The 22,476-nt window shown below is 41.8% G+C and overlaps 1 protein-coding gene and 1 long non-coding RNA gene across 5 annotated transcripts; one reads left to right on the top strand and one right to left on the bottom strand.

Moving 5' to 3' along the window:
- Positions 1-1,437: 1,437 nt before the first annotated feature.
- Positions 1,438-4,704, bottom strand: LOC127333636 (uncharacterized). Of its 3 annotated transcripts, XR_007871416.2 has the most exons (4): positions 3,975-4,704; positions 3,643-3,877; positions 2,219-3,476; positions 1,438-1,963 (listed from the first exon to the last, which is right to left on the bottom strand). It is a non-coding gene; the product is annotated as an uncharacterized lncRNA (long non-coding RNA). The 3 variants fall into 3 exon arrangements; XR_007871415.2 differs by having other exon boundaries at positions 2,219-3,896; XR_007871414.2 differs by having other exon boundaries at positions 2,219-3,877.
- Positions 4,705-5,858: 1,154 nt separating this feature from the next.
- LOC127333639 (uncharacterized) lies at positions 5,859-17,002 on the top strand. Of its 2 annotated transcripts, XM_071825136.1 has the most exons (5): positions 5,859-6,309; positions 6,415-6,533; positions 6,743-6,821; positions 16,201-16,282; positions 16,791-17,002. In XM_071825136.1, exons 1-4 carry the CDS (start codon positions 6,205-6,207, stop codon positions 16,231-16,233), a joined length of 336 nt encoding a protein of 111 aa, XP_071681237.1. In that variant the 5' UTR covers positions 5,859-6,204; the 3' UTR covers positions 16,234-16,282; positions 16,791-17,002. The 2 variants fall into 2 exon arrangements, with proteins under 2 accessions (XP_071681237.1, XP_071681238.1); XM_071825137.1 differs by lacking the exon at positions 16,791-17,002 and having other exon boundaries at positions 16,201-16,436.
- Positions 17,003-22,476: the final 5,474 nt, after the last annotated feature.

Genomic DNA, 22,476 nt, shown 5'->3' with positions numbered 1-22,476 from the left:
ATGTAGTTTATGTTAGAAATCAGAACCAGCAAGAGGCAAGTTGAGGAGGGGTAGATTGTGCGTTTGTATGCAACTGTCGTGAGATATATCTAACTTGTGTATACTTGTTCAAGTTATGTGGTTGGCTTTTCAGCTCTTCATTCATAACTATGAAGATGAATGCGATTTTATTGAACACGAGAAGGTTTTCTTTGTCTTCAGATTTGACAACTTACTTTCTTTTTCTGCTAGTAGGAGTTGCAATTTACTGCATTGCTGCATCCTTCGTGCATTAATTCAGTGCTACCCAGTTGCCTTAGTGACTATTTTTCGTGTGCTCCAAAAGATAATCTCATGTTTGCTAGGAATGTGTAGTTAATTGATGAAACTATGTTGATGTCCTGATAGATTTTTCAAGGATAGATTCTGTGGTTTACATGTGTCTGATCAATAATACTTAACTAGGAAGGTGCGGCGCGGTGGCACACCGCGTCCGTGAGGCAATGTTGACAATGTTAACCTTGGCAGCGATATGCGCCCTGACAATGTTAACCTTGGCAGCGATATGCCTGGACATTTCAGATTCAAGATAGCAAACTATTTGGGTCTTCTGGTTTTGTTTGTACCTGATTTGGAGTGTATGCTACATTACTCATTGTGGACATAGCAAGTACAACATTAGTTTTGTTTACTGAATATGAGAGGTATGCCAAAGAGAGCAGTTGCTATGGCTATAGACATTACAGCTGTAGTCATCTCGACAGACAAAAGGAGACAATTGGGATAACTATACTTCCTCTGTCCCCAAAATGATGTTACAGATTTATCTAAATTTGGATATAAGACACTATTTCGCGTATTGATACATCCGAATTTAGACAAATCTGCAACAACCTTTTCGGGACGGAGGGACTACATGGTTACTTAGGTTCTTAATATAACAACATACTGTCTGACAGTAGTAGGTAAGTACATAGTATTACATGCAATATTTGCAGTAGAACAAATATTTTCATCTAGGCTCTCCATTTTAATAGTATGATAGTTCTCTATTTCTTGTGCTCGGGCCAGCTAGACTTGCAGGTACAGATGAAATTTTGATGTTTGCTGCAAGGAAAAAAGTGCAGTTAGTGTCCCTTATTATGCTCCTATCAGCCTTACTTGCATTTGTATTGATGCTTATCTGGAAATATGAAGTTTTTTGCTTAGTAGTTTTCTCCATTTAATAGGTCGCATTGCAGGGATTGAATGAACTGTGTGTTCTCAGCTTCTGTAAGGTGTTGGTCTAAACCCATTTCTTTTCTTGGTGGTTGATGTTGAGCTTGTTTCCTTGCATAGGAAAATTTATAGTATGTCAGATAATCATTGTGTAGGAAGCTTTTGTAATCTCTGCTAAACCTGAATGGATTCTCTATGACGTCTGTTGCGGGTAGCTTCTGCACTTTTGTTGAATGGAAGGAAAAAAGCTTTGCCTTATATATTAATTAAGAAGAAGGTGCCCAGTTGATTTGTGGAAAACCGGGCAAAAACCATACAACAACAACACCACATGAACACACTCATGAACACACCCACTCTCGCGACAACGCGAGCCACACTCAAGTCAACTAACACTGAAACCCAACAGAGTAAACACCTCGTAAAGGAACCTCACTCGGAACACCACAGGGAAACATACCCAAGAACAACAAAGAAGATGGGATAGTGATCAAGCAGCCGTTAACGCCTTCCTTGAGGCACCGCTCTTTTTGATTTTGCTCTTGAATAATTTCTCGTTTAGGATGTCAGGTTCCACCTTGCTTTTCCTTCTCAGTTCCCTCTCCTTCAGAAGACAACCAATGGTCTTGCCAAATCCTGGGTCGTCGTTATCACCTGGGGGATCAGCAGTATATGGATCCTTTGTCGTTTCTTGTCAGATTAAGGGACACCATAGTCCAGCTGTTGGATGCTCCCGTTGGACAAATGGCATTGATCAATTAGGCACCTGTGAAATGAAAGTTTATGTTGTAAGCCTGCAGGGCGTGTTGTGTGCCTCGGCGACGGCAAACACATTTTTTGCCTACATTATCAGCTACAGTAGGCGGGATGTAATCTGCCATTGTTAGATTCAATATGTGTCTCAGTAACAGACAGTTTATACCTGGATGTATAGAAACAAAGAGACGTTTCTGTTCATAAAATTTCAAGAAACTTGCTGCATGAACCTAGTAATCAAAACGGGAACATAGGAAGGTCGCACCTTACATAAAAGAAAAAGCATGTCTTCTCAAGACCACCCGCCTTTCTTGTAGTCTATTCAAATAATGGCACCATCTGCACAAAAATCATTAAAAAAAATCCAAAATTGACTTTGCTCTCTACTTATAATACAAAATCAGTGAAAGAAGGAAAGGAAATAAATTTACACTACTGTTCATAAATTGTTGGCCAATGTTTGCAGTACTGTTCATAAATCCAACGAAAAACATAGTATGTTCATTTTTCAGTTAATGGATCAAGTTATCAACACTAAACAGAGGACCTAAAGCATCATGGAATGATATTCAAGGTAAATTAATTGAGGAACATTTTTGGGTAGTAGAAAATCTGCAGGCCATGACTCAAGAGCATTAAGTGGGAGAACTTCCACAGTTACAAACTAAATCTACATCCAAGCATATCATCAGGTAGCAGATTTCTATTTCTTCACTGCTTGAGCACATCGTAGTTATGTTACATTCAATTTTAAAAGGAGTGGCATTTAATTTAATAATCATGAATAACCCACCAATAGCTACAAAAACAGAGATTATGGAATTTAGACCTCCCCCCTCAGCTTTCCGAGTTCCGACACCTGAATTGTACCATGGATACATACAGCCATAAGACATGATATATTATATATGTGCCTCATATCTGAATCTTCAAACTACCAGTAGAAACTCCACTTCATCTACTTGGGCTGCCAAAGCAATACAAATACTATCAACTAAGAATATATGAGGTCGCTTTCTCATCTATTTAGTATTTAAGCATTATGGTCAATAGAGCGCAGAACAGAAACAACAGAAGACTGCATTATAATTTTAACTACTTCAAGCTACCACAGCAGATTGTCCATCAAGGGAACAACAATCAGAACACATGGATGTGTGATCTCTTGATCTAATAGGTATTGTTTTTAAATAAAAGAATTTTTCCATATCATCAGGTAATGCTCACAGCGCTAAAAAGAACCATTGCATATTAAGTGAAGTCGTTCCGTAATAAGTAACTTTCACAAAACATGCGGACCTGCTCATGGAAAATGTTCTATGTGGCCTGATAAATGATTCCCTTATCAAGTCAGCAAACACATGAACTGCAATTATTCACAGTTAGGCAACATTATTACCATGGAGGCATGCCAAAACCTGAGGTTTTTGGTAGATGGGTAATGCAGCACACCAGGGGATCAGCAGATTAAAATCTCCAGAAAGTATCATATACTGGCTAACTGAAACTCAAATGGGCACAAACTGCATTGTCCATTTAGGAAAATAGTATTGTCAATGATAGTTAATAGCCACTATGAAGAAAGAACAAAATGCCCTCTTGATACCACAGTTGACCTGGGATGGCACATCCAATCCAATTACAAGTTGGATGAACCAAGCCAATGACCCGAAGTAGAACAAAACTCACCATGTCTAGATGTGAAAAGGAGGACGCTACCCATCCGCGACTGTTGGTAGCTGGCCGTGGACATCTTGCCGCCGTCCGACCGGGCAGGGAGCAGAGCGAGGCGACTCCGTGGGACATCGGGTAGGGCGCTTCGCGAAAGGTCATCAGTCAGTAGGGGTGGGAGTCGACAGCTGATGAGTGATGAGCATCTAGCGGAAGGTCAACCACCCAAAACCAGACATCCACCACCGTGCACCTGGTCAGCCAGAGATGCCCTAACTTGACAGAACCGAGAAAAAGTATAAGACAGATGAAAACATGAGGTGAAAGAGGAAAGGAGAGGCATTGGTCACCTGCACTGGTTCTTGTGCCTGTGATCGCTGGACTGCTAGAGTCGCCTTAAGTTCATGTGTGGCTGGCTTGCTGTGGAGCCATCGGCGTGGGTGTCTTGTAGGAGCCAAATTCTTGGTGTGGTGGACTAACACGCCACATACCCCGACCTCTAGCACCTCCTTGACGACATCCACGCGGCCAACAAGATTGGCCCGCCTGGAAAACAACGACAGCGCCGGCCGGCCGCTGCGTTCCGTGCGCTCATGTAGGCCATGGCGCTGCACACCCCGACCTCCAACACCTCCTTGATGGCATCTCTGCGCCAGCAGACTTGGCCCGGCGGTAGGGGCGGCCGCCGTTTGGATATCGACGATAGCTCCGGCCAGCCGTCACGTCGTGTGCGCTGATGCCGGGTCGGAGGCTCATCCGCGGCCGCGACCTATGTCTTCTGCGTGGGCGGTGGTGAGTGGTGACAACCGCCTTGAGCTCCGGAGGTGAGCTGACGACCTTCGTCCGCGGCGGTGGGGTGGGAAAGGACCTGGCCAAAGATGCCTATATGAGTTTTCGAGAGATCTGCGTTGTGGCCCGCCTCCTCGCGCGGCTCATCGATGCAGTGGTGGCGGGGCGGTGACCAGGGGAAAAGCACCCAAGGGGAGGCCGGCGGTGGAGGTGGAGATTCTCAGGCAGGAGCTAATGGAGGAGATGTGGCCTCGTGGGAACTATGAAAAAAATCAGGAGAGGGATGGGCTGTGCTCCGGTGTCCCCCCGGCGAACGACGTTCAGGTGGTAAACGTGCATTTGGTTCGTGACCAGAAAATATGGATGATCCCATCTCAAAAGCCGAATATTTCTGAGAATGGCTGGACCATATGATCCGTGAATTTCATGACTAATCTCACTAGCCGCCTGAGAATCCATGGTCGTCGACGCGACTCCAACACCTGCCACCGTCGTATGTGTGGCTCCCCAGCTCAGCGGCGGCCACCATGTCACGGCGAGCGGTGGACTTGCTTTTCCGCGTGGCTCCCCAGCTCGACATCGGCGGCCTCCAGGGCGCGGTAAGCGGCGGGCTTGATTTTCAACGTGACTCCCTAGCTCGGCGGCGGCGGCCTCCATGGCGTGGCGAGCAATGAGCTTGCTACGTCTGCGTCACACCCAGTCGACGGAAACGGCCTCGCTAAATATGTGCGGGTAGTGACCTTGCTAGGCATGGGTAGGCGGCCGCCCGCTAGGTCCGGCCTCCACCACAAAGGGAAAAAGACCCGTTAATTACATATTAACCGGTGTGTTAATGGCATATTTATCCTTTTCTATTAATCATTAATTAAACATATTTTATCCCATCCCATCCCGTACATGTTTGCCCATGAACCAAACACACATGTTAAGTCAACCCACGAAGAGGTATCAGCAGATCCTAGCCGTCTAAATAGAACGTCGTTCGCCGGGGGGGACACCGGAGCAATAGCCAAGAGGGATACCTGTCGGAGGAACGCACGCAACAGGTCTGGTTACCAGAGAATGTGATTAAGCCACGTCGAGTCGTACGTTTATCGGACATAATAGATCGTATGTGAGGCACTTCCGCTGGATACCGGCCACGACTCCTCGGTTAATCGTAGTGGGGCCCCTATCACCGCTTTCACTGTCAACAAAGAAGCATGATAACCGGCTCGACGGGCTCCAAAGAAAAGAACATCACACAGCCATAGATCACACAGACATAGAGGGTAACCGGATAGACAACCGGAAATTAAGGGTAATCAAGGATTTTGCACAAAAGATCAAAGAAAACAAAAACAACTTTGGGACGGATCTACAGGAACTTTGCACCCGTTTACAGTGAAAATAGTTAAAGAAACAGTACTACTCCGTATATTAAATGGCTAGAGGTGGTATTGCCACTGCTAATCCCGCGCGAAGAAAACGAAAGTAAAAACAAACAAAATAGCAGCGGCCACGCCCGCACGACTCGCCAGTTTCGTGTTCGTTGCCCTCATTTCCCCACTTCCTCCTTCAAACACGAGCGCGTAGCAACCGCAGTTCTCCACGACCTCATGGCGTTCCCCTCCCGACCTAGGTGGAGGCACCCGAAATCGAGGGGTCTCACGCGGCGATGGTCCGGACCTGCAGGCAGCGGCAGCAGAAATTGATGGCCTAGCTCGGCGGCAGCCCGCCGGACCTAGGCAGCGGCGGTAGCCGAAATCAGGGGCCCCGGACGTAACCGGGCCTAGGAATACCCCTAAGAAGATGAGATCTCTAGCGCCAGGGTGGACGATGCCGCCGATGCCCTCGGCCTCGAAGTCTCCACCACCGCCCTTGAGTCCCTTCAAGACGCCACCTCGCCTGACCAAGGTACCAGTGTCGCGGTTCTCGTGTCGCTCGACGCGTTTCTAGATTGTTCCTGTGGCGCTGGGCCTCACATGCCGCTCGGGTTTGCTTGCACGTTCTTCCGCCCAGGTCACCAAGAAGACAGTTGGAGGGGAAGAGCAGGATGGTCATGGAATATGCCAGTGCCGCGGGAATCAAGAGCGAGGAGAGGAAGCAGCCGAGCAGGCTGCGGCGACACCTTGCTCTAGGTAAAATATACTTCCGAATTTTTTTGTTGTGTTCTTTAATTCGCGATCACCGCCCATAATCCTATGGTGTTAAGCTTGAATAGAGAATGTTTGGATCAATACAATGCTGTGTGAAAAGACTTCACGTCTGTGCAACATTTAATCGAATGAGGAACTGATCATGGTCCTGATGAAACTGATATTCTCTGCCATCTGTGTTCCTCATTTAGGTGGCGGTGTCTGGCTCAGTTGATGGAGATCAGGCAGAGAGGCCTCAACATGAGCGGAGGCCAGAACTACATGATTCAGGTTGCAACGACTGTCTACATCGACACAAATATCTACCATATAGCGCTGCAGTCATTTTCACTGTTAGGATCCTTCTCATTCTTATTAATTCAATGGTTGTAGCTTAATTATGGAATGCTTGTTTCATGGATGTGACCGTAACTTTGTTTTCGGATGACTGCATCATGACGTCCCTTCAGGACCAGTCATTTCTGTTACATATCACTGATGGGGTTCGTAGCATAGAAAACAAAAATTTTCCTACCGCAAGATGAATAAATCCAAGATCTATAGAACACCCAAAATCTAATCTACAAGATCGGAGCAACGAGATTGATATGAGAATAACCCTCGAAGATTTCCAAAGCCTACGAGATTAGATCTCGTTGTTGGTGTAGACGATCATCCCCGGTGCTGCAATCCGGCAGCACTTCCGTACTTGGTCGCGCGTACGGTGTCGATGAAGCCCTTCCTCTCCCCGTTCCAGCGGGCAGCGGAGGTGTGGTAGATCTCCTCCAAAACCCAGCAGCACGACGGCGTGGTGGTGGTGGTGGAGGAGGAAAAACTGCAGGGCTTCGCCTAAGCCGGAGCAGCGTATGGAGGAGGAGAGAGGCGGCCAGAGGAGGAGGCAATGATTGGGGTCGGCCCCCTGCCCTCTCCCCTCTTTATATAGGGGGAGGGTCGGCTGGGGTGGCCTCCCTGCCGCCCAAACCCATCTAGGGCCGGCGCACAAGGGGGGAGGGGGAAAACTTACCCCCCCAAGTTGACCCCCCTAGGGTTTTGGGGAAACCCTAGGGGTTGGCCGGCCTGGGCCTTGAGGCTTGGTGCGCCTGGCCCATTAGGGCTGGGCAGCACCCCCTCGGCCCATGTGGGCCCCTCCTAGGTCGTGGGCCCCATGGTGGACCCCTCCGGAACCTTCTAGAACCTTCCGGCCTTTCACCGAAAAAATCCCGAACTTTTCTGAAACCTAGAAATCAACTTCCCTTATATGAATCTTATTCTCCAGACCATTCCGGACCTGCTCGTGATGTCCTGGATCCCATCCGAGACTCCGAACAAACTTCGGTCTCCATGTCATATTCCAAATCTACTTATGTGACATCGAACCTTAAGCGCGTCACCTTACGGTTCGCGAACTATGCAGACATGGTCGAGACTCCTCTCCGAGCATTAACCAATAGCGGGATCTGGAGATCCATAATGGCTCCCACATATTCAACGATGACTTAGTGATCGATTGAACCATTTACATACGATGCCAATTCCCTTTGTCTCGCGATATTTTACTTGTCCGAGGTTCGATCATCGGTATCTCCATAACTTGTTCAACCTCGTTACCGACAAGTACTCTTTACTCGTACCACGGTATGTCATCTCTTATGATCCAATCATATGCTTGCAAGCTAATCAGACAACATTCCACCGAGAGGGCCCAGGGTATATCTATCTGTCATCAGGATGGACAAATCCCACTATTAATCCATATGCCTCAACTCATACTTTCCAAATACTTAATCCCATCTTTATAACCACCCATTTACGCAATGGCGTTTGATGTAATCAAAGTACCCTTCCGGTGTAAGTGATTTACATGATCTCATGGTCGAAGGACTTAGGCAACTATGTACCGAAAGCTTATAGCAAATTGAACTTAATGATTTGATCTTATGCTATGCTTATTTGGGTGTCTGTCCATTATATCATTCACTTAATGACATAACCTTGTTATTAATAACATCCAATGTTCATGATCACGAAACCATGATCATCCATTAATCAACAAGCTAGTTATATAAGAGGCTTACTAGGGACTCCTTGTTGTTTACATAACACACATGTATCAATGTTTCGGTTAATACAATTATAGCATGGGATATAAACATTTATCATGAACACTAAGATATAACAATAACTAATTTATTATTGCCTCTTGGGCATATCTCCAACAGTCTCCCACTTGCACTAGAGTCAATAATCTAGTTTACATTTGTAAAGATATAACACCTTGGCCTTCTGGTGCTTATCATGTTTTGCTTACGGGAGAGGTTTTAGTCAACGAATCTGACATGCTCAGAAACGTATGTATTTTGCAATTCATTTGCGTCTCGACGCATCACTCATTTTCCAAATGATTCGGCATTAATCGTATATGTTCAGTCTTCTGGTGGAACCTTAATTCCGCGGTCTGAAATAAGTCACTAATATTGTCACACACAATATAGCTTCAAGGTTCTGACACTATCGGAACTACACCAAGTTCTCAAAGAACTCCTCGACTTAACACTCTTAGTCATTGTCAAAATAATGACATATTCTGCCTTCGTTTGTAGAATCCGTCACACTATTTAGAACTCTTCTAAATCTAGCAAAGACTTCTTCTAGCTCATTGCGCTACCTTTTAATCAACACTTATCCTAATTGAGATTGAAAAATATTTTTATATGTGACCAAACTAATATCGGTAAACACCTTACAGCGATTTGTTTGTCATTACCCTATACAAAAACTATATATATATATATATCCTTGGTTCTTCTAAAGTACTCAGGGATATTTTACTGTTGTCCAATGATCATCACATGAATCATTCTGGTATATGCTCCTAACCTTTTAGAGCACAGGACATCTGACTTTGTACATATTATTCGTGATCTAAAGTCACTCATGTGTTTTTACTCATTGAGTGCCAGATACACTCAAGTTTTGTTAAACCTTCACATGACAAGAACATTTTTCTTAATATTTCTATATTGAACTACTTCAATATCCATTCTATGTACTTTGACTTAAACTTATTATGTGTTTCAATCTATCTTCATAGATCTTGACACTAAATATATTTCAGTCCATATCCTTTCATTGAAGTTAATTCTCAATGAAACCTTTTTAATCAATTATATAATTACATTATTTATAATCAACGATATATCATCTACATAAAGTATTATAAATATGTCTTAGCGCTCCCACTTAATTTCTTGCAAATGCAAGCATCTTCATCGTTTCTGATGAAATCAAAAACTCTTTGACTATTTCATCCGGTGAAGATTCCAACTCCGTGATACTCACTTCATCCAATTGAAGTTCGTATACCTATCTAGTATTCCACGGACTAGCAAAACTCTTGGTTTGTATCTTGTATACACCTTTAATATACACTTATGTTAAGTAATGTACTTCACCATCCTACTAGCATATCTCATAAAAGAAATATGTAGCGATTACTAGAATAATCCACATAGACTATAAGCATTGCTACGGAAGATCCAATCTTTTCGCAGTCAACTCTTTGAACTTTGTCGTAAACAACTTTTCGACAAGTCAAGCTTCTTCAAGGATATTACATCCAAGTCCATCGATTTCATAGATCCATTTACTTTCAAAAAGTATTCATCTATCTTGGATTTCATGGCGCATAGCCATTTTAACGGAGTCAGGGCCCATCATAACTTCTTTGTTTGTAGTTGGTTTATCATTGTTCAAAAACAATCCTTTGTCCACAAATCATTTATTTGATCATAAAGTAAATCATACCTACAAGGTTCAATAGGTACTTTGATCTCCATGGCTAAAACATTTTGTAGTCATGGGATCCATGATCGTCGTGGCCGCTTCCGGAACCAATTCCGATGCTGCGCTACTCTGATCATTATGCTTAGGTTCATAAACCTTATCAAGTTCTATTGTCCTCCCACTCAAATACTTCGTTGTCAACAATTTCTCGGAAATAATAAACATTGACAAACACTTTTGTCTTTGTCTCGTGGGAAGAATTCCCAATCAAATCTCTGGGATAACCAACAAAGACATTCATCCGATTTTGGTTGTAAACTTATTTACTTATGCTATGCATACCAAAATTTAAGAAAGCACTATTAGGGTTCATACCCATGCCATAACTCGTATGGTGTCATTTCAATGGATCATGATGATGCTCTATTCAGTGTAAAAGCGGTAGTCTCTAAAGCATAATCCACAAAAATATAATGGCTTTATTTTATTTTATCTCATCATTAATCCAACAAGGTTTGGATACGTCTCTCGGATACTCCATCATCACTATGATAATCCAAGAAACGTGAGTTGTAGAACAATTTCATAACTCTCTTAGATGTTCGCTAAAACTCGCAATTCAAATATTTCCGCCATGATCCAATCATAGATATTTGACTTTTCTATTACGATGATTTCCACTTCATGCTGAAATTTATCTGAATCCATTCAAATGTTTCAAACTTCTTCCTTATCGAATATATCCACATATATATACTCAATTCATTGTTGGAAGTTTTCATGAAGTAAAAGAATCTCCCGCACACAACTATGCCCAGTGAACCACATACATCATCATGTATTTTTCCACTAAGTTAGTTTCTCGTTCAACTCTTGGCCTATGAACGGTATTTTAGTCATTCTCTTTAGAAAAGATTTGCAAGCGCCAAACGATTCAAAAATCGAATGACTCCAAAAATCCATTTGCATGGAGTTCCTTCATGCGTTACTTTCTAACATGACCTAAATGGCGGTTCCACAAATAAGTGGAATTCAAATCATTTGCCTTATGGCATTTTAGCGTCAGTGTTATGTATGTGTATTTCACCATTAAGATTTATAATAACTTATCCATCGTACATGGAGTAATGTCATAATTTGAACAACTCATTGTTTTCAATTGACCAGAGCAAAATAACAATTATTAAGTTCTTTATTATAAATTCTAAGGGCTAGGTAGAATGCCAACGACAAACATAATAACACTTTATTATGTTTCAGACGTGCATTATTACCATATTCCTTATCAGTCACTTAGGCCATCGTATTTTTGTATTGCGTTGTACTGTATGACATCTCATACCAACCAATCTGGTACAAATACCCAAGAATTTCATTATGTGACCAAACAAGGAATACATCCATAACATGTATATCATTTATATACACCTGAGCTAGACTTTCTAGTCTTTTCTTTCTTTCTGCCAAAATATCTTTTGTAGTTTCTCTTTTAGCTTTCCTCATTCTCAGAAAACACTTCACCTTTAATAACTTCTAGGTACATTGGTCAAATATCAATAACCTTGAGGTTCTTACTTTAAAGTTGATCATCATATGACAAGTGTTCCAGATTTCACTATTAGTAACCTTTTAATGTGATGAACAATTTCACTCATAATTTTATCCATCAAATCATGACGACTTTCCGAGACCATGTCTGTACATGCTAGGCTCGTAAAGTTTAACCTTAGTATTCGCATGTGCAAATCTGGCTTGCACCCGTTGTATGCACACGTAGAATCTATAACACCCGATCATCACGTGATGCTTCGAAACGACGAGTCTTAGCAACGGTGCATACTAAGGACGATCACTTCATGGACATGCGAATATTGTTAGTGCCCAACTAGTTGGAGGATCGGGACGCCTAGCGTCTTCAACCTTCGTACATTCCCATAAAACTTATGAGTTTATGTAGTCTCACTAGATTATATTCTATCATCTTGCAATAGGGTCTTAGATATCACACATATCTCATACCTTGCTTATTTCTGAAAAATAAATTTCCAGCTCCTTACTTTTCAAACGGATTTGAACTTCAAGTTTCACGGAGACAAGATGATTTGGTACTAATTGAAACCATTGCTCTTTGAATCATCAATGTGAGGTTTACTAAAAGTTTGCATTAGGACTTAATCATATCTTGATTCTTTAACAATACGGTACCAGTCCGTAAAGTTACTTGTCAGACTTAACAGTATTTCTATCTCAATTACAAGACTAGCGCATGGTAGAAAACGGATGCCAATTCTACAAACTTTAATTCAAAATACTATTCAGACTATGTTCATGAAAATTAGTTCATGTTTTAATCTAATTACTAATGAACTCCCACTTAATACAACATCCCTCATGGTTGTTAAGTGGTACACGATCCAAATCCACTACACCAAAACCGATCATCACGTGAGATGATGTAGCTTCAATGGTGAACATCAACATGTTGATCATATCATCCATATGACTCGTGTTCAACCTTTCGATTTCCTGTGTCCCGAGGCCATGTCTGCACATGCTAGGCTCGCCAAGCAAACCCAAGTATTCCGCGTGTGCAAACATGGCTTACACCCGTTGTATGTGAACGTAGAATCTATCACATCCGATCATCACGAGATGCTTCAAAACGACGAACTGTAGCAACGGTGCATACGAGGGGAGAACACTTTATTATCTTGATATTAATGTGAGCGATCTAAGCAAGATAAGATGCATAAAGGATTAACATCACATGCAATTCATAATATGTGATATGATATGGCCTTTCTTCTTGTGCTTTTGATCTCCATCTCTAAAGCACATGAGCATGATCTCCATCATCACCAGCATTGCACCAAGGTCCATGGCGCCGCTTCATGGTTGTCCATCACTTATAGCTACTACAACAACTACTTGAAATAAAGCTATTACATGATGAATAGACACGCAGGTCTTAACAAATTTAAAGACAACCATTAGGCTCCTGGCGGTTGCCATAATACAATAATGAACATCTCATACATCAAATATAATCATCATCACATCATGGCCATATCACATCACCAAACCCTGCAAAAACAAGTTAGACGCCTCTAATTTGGTTTGCATATTTTACGTGGTTTAGGGTTTTCGAGTAAGATCCAATCTACCTACGAACATGAACCACAACGGTGATACTAGTGTTGACAATAGAAAGCGTAAATTGGATCTTCACTATGGTGGGAGAGACAGACACCCGCAAAGCCACTTATGCAATACAAGTTGCATGTCAAGCGTGGAGCAATTCTCATGAGAAGCGGTCATGTAAAGTTAGCCCGGGCCGCTTCATCCCACCATCCCGCAAGATGCAAAGTACACAAACTAAAGCAACAAAAGCATCAACGCCCACAAAACCATTGTGTTCTACTCGTGCAACAGATCTATGCATAGACATGGCTCTGATACCACTGAAGGGGTTCGTAGCATAGAAAACAAAAATTTTCCTACCGCAAGATGAATAAATCCAAGATCTAATCTATGGAACACCCAAGATCTAATCTACTAGATCGGAGCAACGAGATTGATATGAGACTAACCCTCGAAGATTTCCAAAGCCTACGAGATTAGATCTCGTTGTTGGTGTAGACGATCGTCCCCGGTGCTGCAATCCGGCAGCACTTCCGTACTTGGTTGCGCGTACGGTGTCGATGAAGCCCTTCCTCTCCCCGTTCCAGAGGGCAGCGGAGGTGTGGTAGATCTCCTCCAAAACCCAGCAGCACGACGGCATGGTGGTGGTGGTGGAGGAGGAAAAACTGCAGGGCTTCGCCTAAGCCGGAGCAGCGTATGGAGGAGGAGAGAGGCGGCCAGAGGAGGAGCCAATGATTGGGGTCGGCCCCCTGCCCTCTCCCCTCTTTATATAGGGGGAGGGTCGGCTGGGGTGGCCCCCTGCCACCCAAACCCATCTAGGGCCAACGCACAAGGGGGGAGGGGAAAACTTACCCCCCAAGTTGATTCCCCCTAGGGTTTTGGGGAAACCCTAGGGGTTGGCCGGCCTGGGCCTTGAGGCTTGGTGCGCCTGGCCCATTAGGGCTGGGCAGCACCCCCTCGGCCCATGTGGGCCCCTCCTAGGTCATGGGCCCCATGGTGGACCCCTCCGGAACCTTCTAGAACCTTCTGGTCTTTCACCGGAAAAATCTCGAACTTTTCCGAAACCTAGAAATCAACTTCCCTTATATGAATCTTATTCTCCGGACCATTCCGCACCTCCTCGTGATGTCCTGGATCCCATCCGAGACTCCGAACAAACTTCGATCTCCATCTCATATTCCAAATCTACTTATGCGACATCGAACCTTAAGCGCGTCATCCTACGGTTCGCGAACTATGCAGACATGGTCGAGACTCCTCTCCGAGCAATAACCAATAGCGGGATCTGGAGATCCATAATGGCTCCCACATATTCAACGATGACTTAGTGATCGATTGAACCATTTACATACGATGCCAATTCTCTTTGTCTCGCGATATTTTACTTGTCCGAGGTTCGATCATCGGTATCTCCATACCTTGTTCAACCTCGTTACCGACAAGTACTCTTTACTCGTACCGCGGTATGTCATCTCTTATGATCCAATCATATGCTTGCAAGCTAATCAGACGACATTCCACCGAGAGGGCCCAGAGTATATCTATCCGTCATCAGGATGGACAAATCCCACTATTGATCCATATGCCTCAACTCATACTTTCCAAATACTTAATCCCATCTTTATAACCACCCATTTACGCAATGGCGTTTGATGTAATCAAAGTACCCTTCCGGTGTAAGTGATTTACATGATCTCATGGTCGAAGGACTTAGGCAACTATGTACCGAAAGCTTATAGCAAATTGAACTTAATGACTTGATCTTATGCTATGCTTATTTGGGTGTCTGTCCATTATATCATTCACTTAATGACATAACCTTGTTATTAATAACATCCAATGTTCATGATCACGAAATCATGATCATCCATTAATCAACAAGCTAGTTATATAAGAGGCTTACTAGGGACTCCTTGTTGTTTACATAACACACATCTATCAATGTTTCGGTTAATACAATTATTGCATGGGATGTAAATATTTATCATGAACACTAAGATATAACAATAACTAATTTATTATTGCCTCTTGGGCATATCTCCAACAATCACGTTGAATATTTCTCCCACGTTGACCAGATTTTGGTAGGTTTGTTGTCTGCACAATACTTGTTCAACCTTCTCAATAAAAGAATAAAACTGTTGAGAGCTTGGAGAAGATTGCGATAATTCAGGAGGGAACTTATGAGGATCTTCTGCATTTTTTTATGGAATTTGCATTTTGAACTGGTAACGTTTGGAGGATGTGTATAACTAGCTAGCTGCAATATATGATCAGCAAAGAAAAAACTGTTGTTTAGTCCATATAGCTGCATCTGTAAAGACTGTTGTTTAGTCCATATTGATGCATCCGTAAATAGTCTCAGGACCAACAATCCTCAATTGCCTCAAATGTGAGGAACATTGACCAGATTTCCTCAAGTGCACCTAACCCAGTACTAGACCCATCATATACTAGATTATGTGTGCTAGCAAATGTGAAATTATGAGCTGTAGCAGGCTTAGGCCATATTCAGTCAAGGCTGCATTTGCTCGCCCCTCATCCTTCCCTTAAGTGCCTCCCGCGTTCAAGATTTTAACACTCTCACTACTGGATGTCCTGCAATACATAGTAAAAACCTAAGTTTATCTATGGTTCTGTATATTTAATGGTGTTTCATTTGATTCATTTTTTCCCCTTTGCTCTTTGTTAAGTGGTTTGCCTCATTGCTCTCTGATCATCACGTGCTTCATCTGTGATTTCGCAGGGACAAGGTAAGGGCATAGAGGCATTCCTGTGATCATTGTCCAAGAACAATTTTGAATTGGATGCTTGGTCAGATTACCCAGGTTGGGTTTAAACTCATGATTAAGTTGTCATTTTATTTGCAGTGTGTGATTGGTATTGTTTCAATTTTCACAGCTTAGTGTATATGTTGCAAAAAGGCGAAGGTCATATATGTGTACCACTTATAGTAAGTAGTGCTAAGTATGTTTGCATTGAGCATCATTATTCAAGTGTTGCTTTATTGAAAAAGAATCATAAAACTGTTAGCATATCCAAAGCTTTTGGTTGACAAAAGAAATATCAAGCGCTTCAGAATTTAAAGCTTGCAGAAGGCCTCTGATCCTTAGAAAAAACACCGATCAACAAAATGCAGAGAAAAGAAAGTTGCTGAACATTGCCTCTAAAGAAGCACAATGATCAATTGTTGTTGGGATTTCCCAGAAGTAAAACTGAAAAAATGCTCCAACAACACTTGCCTTTTAGAAAAAAAAACTTCTCGCTTGTCATAGTGTTGATCTTTGCAGATTCTTCTCTTCAAGATGTATATTTAACATAGCTTTGAATTTTTAGTTTCCAGCCACTGGTACCCGTTGATCAGGTCATGCCACCAACTGACCTTGACTAGGATGGAGATGACTTACCAAGTGGCCGTGGAAGAGGACGTGGCCGCCAAGGAATGGACAGGGGGAGAGTTAAATACCCACCAGTTTGCACTAATTGAATTTGAGGTGTCTCTGCAAATTGTGTATTATTATGGTTGGCAGCACTCTTGCTTCAGCGGATTAAAAGAACTTGATTCATTATTCAGGAATTTCTAATGTATGCATTTGATGTTCACATGTATCTACTAAGCTTTCTCTCATGTGCTTCTTTAAGGGTTACTCTTGGTGTTGGGACTTTTTTTTGCCGAACATACACCATGAAAAATTTAGAGACAGAGCTAAATGATACATGGGCCTTTGTAAAATAGAATTGTAGTCATTATACTTGTCATTTACCTAATTACATTTAAGTTTGTTTTCGAATTCATGTATTTGTTAATACGGCAATTCTTGAATGATTATTTGTAGTAATGCATGCTTGAATGATTATTAGTAGTAATGCCCATGGTTTAAAGTTGCTTGACAATTTTTGTTTGTGATAAGTTATTTGTGGGATACACTGAAGCTTAGCTTGTTTATCCATTTATATATACATGAAATAGTGTAAGCCTAATATATACAGAGTGCTAATTTACCCTGTACCTAAAACTTGTTGGAGAATCATGGACTTCCTTGGCAGCTTCCAAATGTTGATTTGGCTTCATGTACTGTGTTTGCTACCTTTGGTGAAGAGCATGTACTAACATCTTTTGAAGTGAAACTTAAAATCTGCACTGATGATCTCAACAGTAAGGAGGCAGCTCTTGCACTTGTCTGTGGAAGGAGGTCTCCATCCACTCCCTACTCGCCGTGGAGGCTCGCGTCCGCCATACGTTAACAGAGAGGAGCTCGCAGTTTCACATGCACATCCACCATGGCTGCCATATGCGTGGATGTAGAAGAAGCTAATTCTGAGATGATGGTTTTAGCTACAGAATAATGCGTTGCAGATTATGTCTTGTATATTTTTCCTAGACATAAAAGTGGTTCCACGATGTTAAACAACAACCTGGGGTTTTCAAGTTTGTCATTAAAAAATTATATTATCAAGTTATTGAGAGAATTTGAGACCAACAACACCACATGCATCTGACATTTGAAATCGCCTAAACCATAATCAAGATCGTGGTAGAGAAGTGATGTAACTTCAGATTTTTTTAATTGCGTACAATTGCCAAAGAAGAACAGTAGAGATCCGTTGAATATAGAGAAAATACATACATCACACCTGAGAAACAAAAGAATAAACGATGAAGGAAAAGAAACGGCTATGGAAATGAGCAGGCCAAATGCAAGCTTAAAAAATAATTGTAAGAAAGATGAATTCACTCGTGGAAATAGGACGACACCTTGATACGTCTCCGACGTATCGATAATTTCTTATGTTCCATGCCACATTATTGATGATATCTACATGTTTTATGCATACTTTATGTCATATTTATGCATTTTCCGGCACTAACCTATTAACGAGATGCCGAAGAGCCAGTTGCTGTTTTCTGCTGTTTTTTGTTTCAGAAATCCTACAAAGGAAATATTCTCGGAATTGGACGAAATCAAAGCCCAGGGGCCTATTTTTCCACGAAGCTTCCAGAAGACCGAAGAGGAAACGAAGTGGGGCCATGAGGCGACGACACGCTAGGGCAGCGCGGCCCAGGTGCTGGCCGCGCGGCCCTGCTGTGTCGCCACCTCGTGACGCCCTCTGACCTACCCTTTCGCCTACTTAAAGCCTCCGTCGCGAAACCCCCAGTACTGAGAGCCACGATACGGAAAACCTTACTGAGACGCCGCCGCCACCAATCCCATCTCGGGGGATTCAGGAGATCGCCTCCGGCACCCTGCCGGAGAGGGGAATCATCTCCCGGAGGACTCTTCACCGCCATGGTCGCCTCCGGAGTGATGAGTGAGTAGTTCACCCCTGGACTATGGGTCCATAGCAGTAGCTAGATGGTCGTCTTCTCCTTATGTGCTTCATTGTTGGATCTTGTGAGCTGCCTAACATGATCAAGATCATCTATCTGTAATGCTATATGTTGTGTTTGTCGGGATCCGATGGATAGAGAATACTATGTTATGTTGATTATCAATCTATTACCTATGTGTTGTTTATGATCTTGCATGCTCTCCGTTATTAGTAGAGACTCTGGCCAAGTTTTTGCTCTTAACTCCAAGAGGGAGTATTTATGCTCGATAGTGGGTTCATGCCTCCATTAAATGCAGGACAAGGTGTGAGAAAGTTCTAAGGTTGTGGATGTGTTGTTGCCACTAGGGATAAAACATTGATGCTATGTCCGAGGATGTAGTTATTGATTACATTACGCACCATACTTAATGCAATTGTCTGTTTTTTGCAACTTAATACTGGAAGGGGTTCGGATGATAACCTGAAGGTGGACTTTTTAGGCATAGATGCATGCTGGATAGCGGTCTATGTACTTTGTCGTAATGCCCAATTAAATCTCACAATACTTATCATATCATGTATGTGCATTGTCATGCCCTCTCTATTTGTCAATTGCCCGACTGTAATTTGTTCACCCAACATGCTATTTATCTTATGGGAGAGACACCTCTAGTGAACTGTGGACCCCGGTCCATTCTTTTACATTAAATACAATCTGCTGCAATACTTGTTTTACTGTTCTTCGCAAACAATCATCTTCCACACAATACGGTTAATCCTTTGTTCGCAGCAAGCCGGTGAGATTGACAACCTCACTGTTTCGTTGGGGCAAAGTACTTTGGTTGTGTTGTGCAGGTTCCACGTTGGCGCCGGAATCCCTGGTGTTGCGCCGCACTACATCCCGCCACCAACAACCTTCAACGTGCTTCTTGGCTCCTCCTGGTTCGATAAACCTTGGTTTCTTTCTGAGGGAAAACTTGCTACTGTGTGCATCATACCTTCCTCTTGGGGTTCCCAACGAACGTGTGTGTTACACGCCATCAAGCTCTTTTTCTGGCGCCGTTGCCGGGGAGATCAAGACACGCTGCAAGGGGAGTCTCCACAATCCAATCTCTTTACTTTGTTTTGTCTTGCTTTATTTTATTTACTACTTTGTTTGCTGCATTATATCAAAACACAAAAAAATTAGTTGCTAGCTTTACTTTATTTACTGTCTTGCTCTCTATATCAAAAACACAAAAAAATTAGTTATTTGCATTTACTTTATCTAGTTTGCTTTATTTACTACTGCTAAAATGAATACCCCTGAAAATACTAAGTTGTGTGACTTCACAAACACAAATAATAATGATTTCCTATGCACACCTATTGCTCCACCTGCTACTACAGCAGAATTCTTTGAAATTAAACCTGCTTTAGTGAATCTTGTTATGAGAGAGCAATTTTCTGGTGTTAGTTCTGATGATGCTGCTGCCCATCTCAATAATTTTGTTGAATTCTGTGAAATGCAAAAGTATAAAGATGTAGATGGTGACATTATAAAATTAAAATTGTTTCCTTTCTCATTAAGAGCAAGAGCTAAAGATTGGTTGCTATCTCTGCCTAGAAATAGTATTGATTCATGGACTAAATGTAAGGATGCTTTTATTGGTAGATATTAACCTCCCGCTAAAATTATATCTTTGAGAAGTAGCATAATGAATTTTAAACAATTAGATAATGAACATGTTGCTCAAGCATGGGAGAGAATGAAATCTTTGGTAAAAAATTGCCCAACCCATGGACTGACTACTTGGATGATCATCCAAACCTTTTATGCAGGACTGAACTTTTCTTCGCGGAACCTATTGGATTCAGCTGCTGGAGGTACCTTTATGTCCATCACTTTGGGGGCGGCTACAAAGCTTCTTGATGATATGATGATCAATTACTCTGAATGGCACACGGAAAGAGCTCCACAAGGTAAGAAGGTAAATTCTGTCGAAGAAACCTCCTCCTTGAGTGATAAGATTGATGTGATTATGTCTATGCTTGTGAATGATAGGACTAATGTTGATCCTAATAATGTTCCATTAGCTTCATTGGTTGCTCAAGAAGAAAATGTTGATGTGAACTTCATTAAAAGTAATAATTTCAACAACAATGCTTATAGGAACAATTCTAGTAATAACTATATGCCATATCCTTATAATAATGGTAACGGTTATGGTAATTCTTATGGGAATTCTTACAACAATAATAGGAACACACCCCCTGGACTTGAAGCTATGCTTAAAGAATTTATTAGTACACAAACTGCTTTTAACAAATCTGTTGAGGAAAAGCTTGATAAAATTGATATTCTTGCTTCTAAGGTTGATAGACTTGCCTCTGATGTTGATCTTTTAAAATTGAAAGTTATGCCTAATAAGGATATTGAAAATAAAATTGTTACTACAGCAAATGCCATCCAAGTTAGAATTAATGAGAATATAAGATTGATGGCCGAATTGCATGCTAGGTGGGAAAGAGAAGAAAATGAAAAACTTACTAAAGAGAATAATGTAGCTAAAGTTTGGACTATTACCACCACTAGTAATGTTAATGCTCCATATGTTGCTGCACCTCCTACTAATAATGGTGAAAGAATTAGTGTTGGCAATGTTTCTACTTCTAATGCAAAGCCTGCAAAACTGCCGGAAACTGCTAAAGCTATTTGAAATCGCGTGATAAAACTGCTGAAATTTTTTCCAACATTGGGGATGATGATCCCATTGCTGTAGCTCATAATGATTTAGATTTTGATGATTGTCACATCTCTGAAGTTATAAAGTTCTTACAAAAAATTGCTAAAAGTCCCAATGCTAGTGCTATAAATTTGGCCTTTACAAAACATATTACAAATGCTCTCATAAAAGCTAGAGAGGAGAAACTAAAACTTGAAACCTCTATTCCTAGAAAGTTAGAAGATGGTTGGGAGCCCATCATTAAGATGAAGATCAATGATTTTGATTGTAATGCTTTATGTGATCTTGGTGCAAGTATTTCCGTTATGCCTAAGAAAGTCTATGATATGCTTGACTTGCCACCATTGAAAAATTGTTATTTGGATGTTAATCTTGCTGATAATGCTAAAAAGAAACCTTTGGGGAGAGTTGATAATGTTCGCATTACCGTTAACAATAACCTTGTCCCCGTTGATTTTGTTGTCTTGGATATTGAATGCAATGCATCTTGTCCCATTATATTGGGAAGACCTTTTCTTCGAACTGTTGGAGCTATCATTGATATGAAGGAAGGTAATATTAAATATCAATTTCCTCTCAAGAAAGGTATGGAACACTTCCCTAGAAAGAGAATGAAGTTACCTTATGATTCTATTATTAGAACAAGTTATGTTGTTGATGCTTCATCTCTTGATAATACTTGATACACACTTTATGCGCCTAGCTGAAAGGCGTTAAAGAAAAGCGCTTATGGGAGACAACCCATGTTTTTACTACAGTACCTTTGTTTTATATTTGAGTCTTGGAAGTTGTTTACTACTGTAGCAACCTCTCCTTATCTTAGTTTTTTGCATTGTTGTGCCAAGTAAAGTCTCTATGGTAAAGTTGATGCTAGATTTGGATTGCTGCACAGAAACAGCATTGCTGTCTATCACGAATTCGTGCAGAAGTCTCTGTAAAAAAATAAAAAAAAATCTGCAAATTTACGTGCGTGATCCTCAGATATG

The sequence above is a fragment of the Lolium perenne genome, chromosome 2, assembly GCF_019359855.2.
Source record: "Lolium perenne isolate Kyuss_39 chromosome 2, Kyuss_2.0, whole genome shotgun sequence".
NCBI lineage: Eukaryota > Viridiplantae > Streptophyta > Magnoliopsida > Poales > Poaceae > Lolium > Lolium perenne.
This window is presented reverse-complemented; position numbering and strand designations above follow the sequence as displayed.

What these genes read in the sequence shown, in the direction of transcription:
- LOC127333639 (XM_071825136.1), top strand. Translation starts at nt 6,205, where the DNA reads ATGAGATCTCTAGCGCCAGGGTGGACGATGCCGCCGATGCCCTCGGCC. An exon ending in CGCCACCTCGCCTGACCAAG is followed by an intron (nt 6,310 to 6,414) that starts GTACCAGTGTCG and finishes TCTTCCGCCCAG; the next exon opens with GTCACCAAGAAGACAGTTGG. An exon ending in GCCAGAACTACATGATTCAG is followed by an intron (nt 6,822 to 16,200) that starts GTTGCAACGACT and finishes GTGATTTCGCAG; the next exon opens with GGACAAGGTAAGGGCATAGA.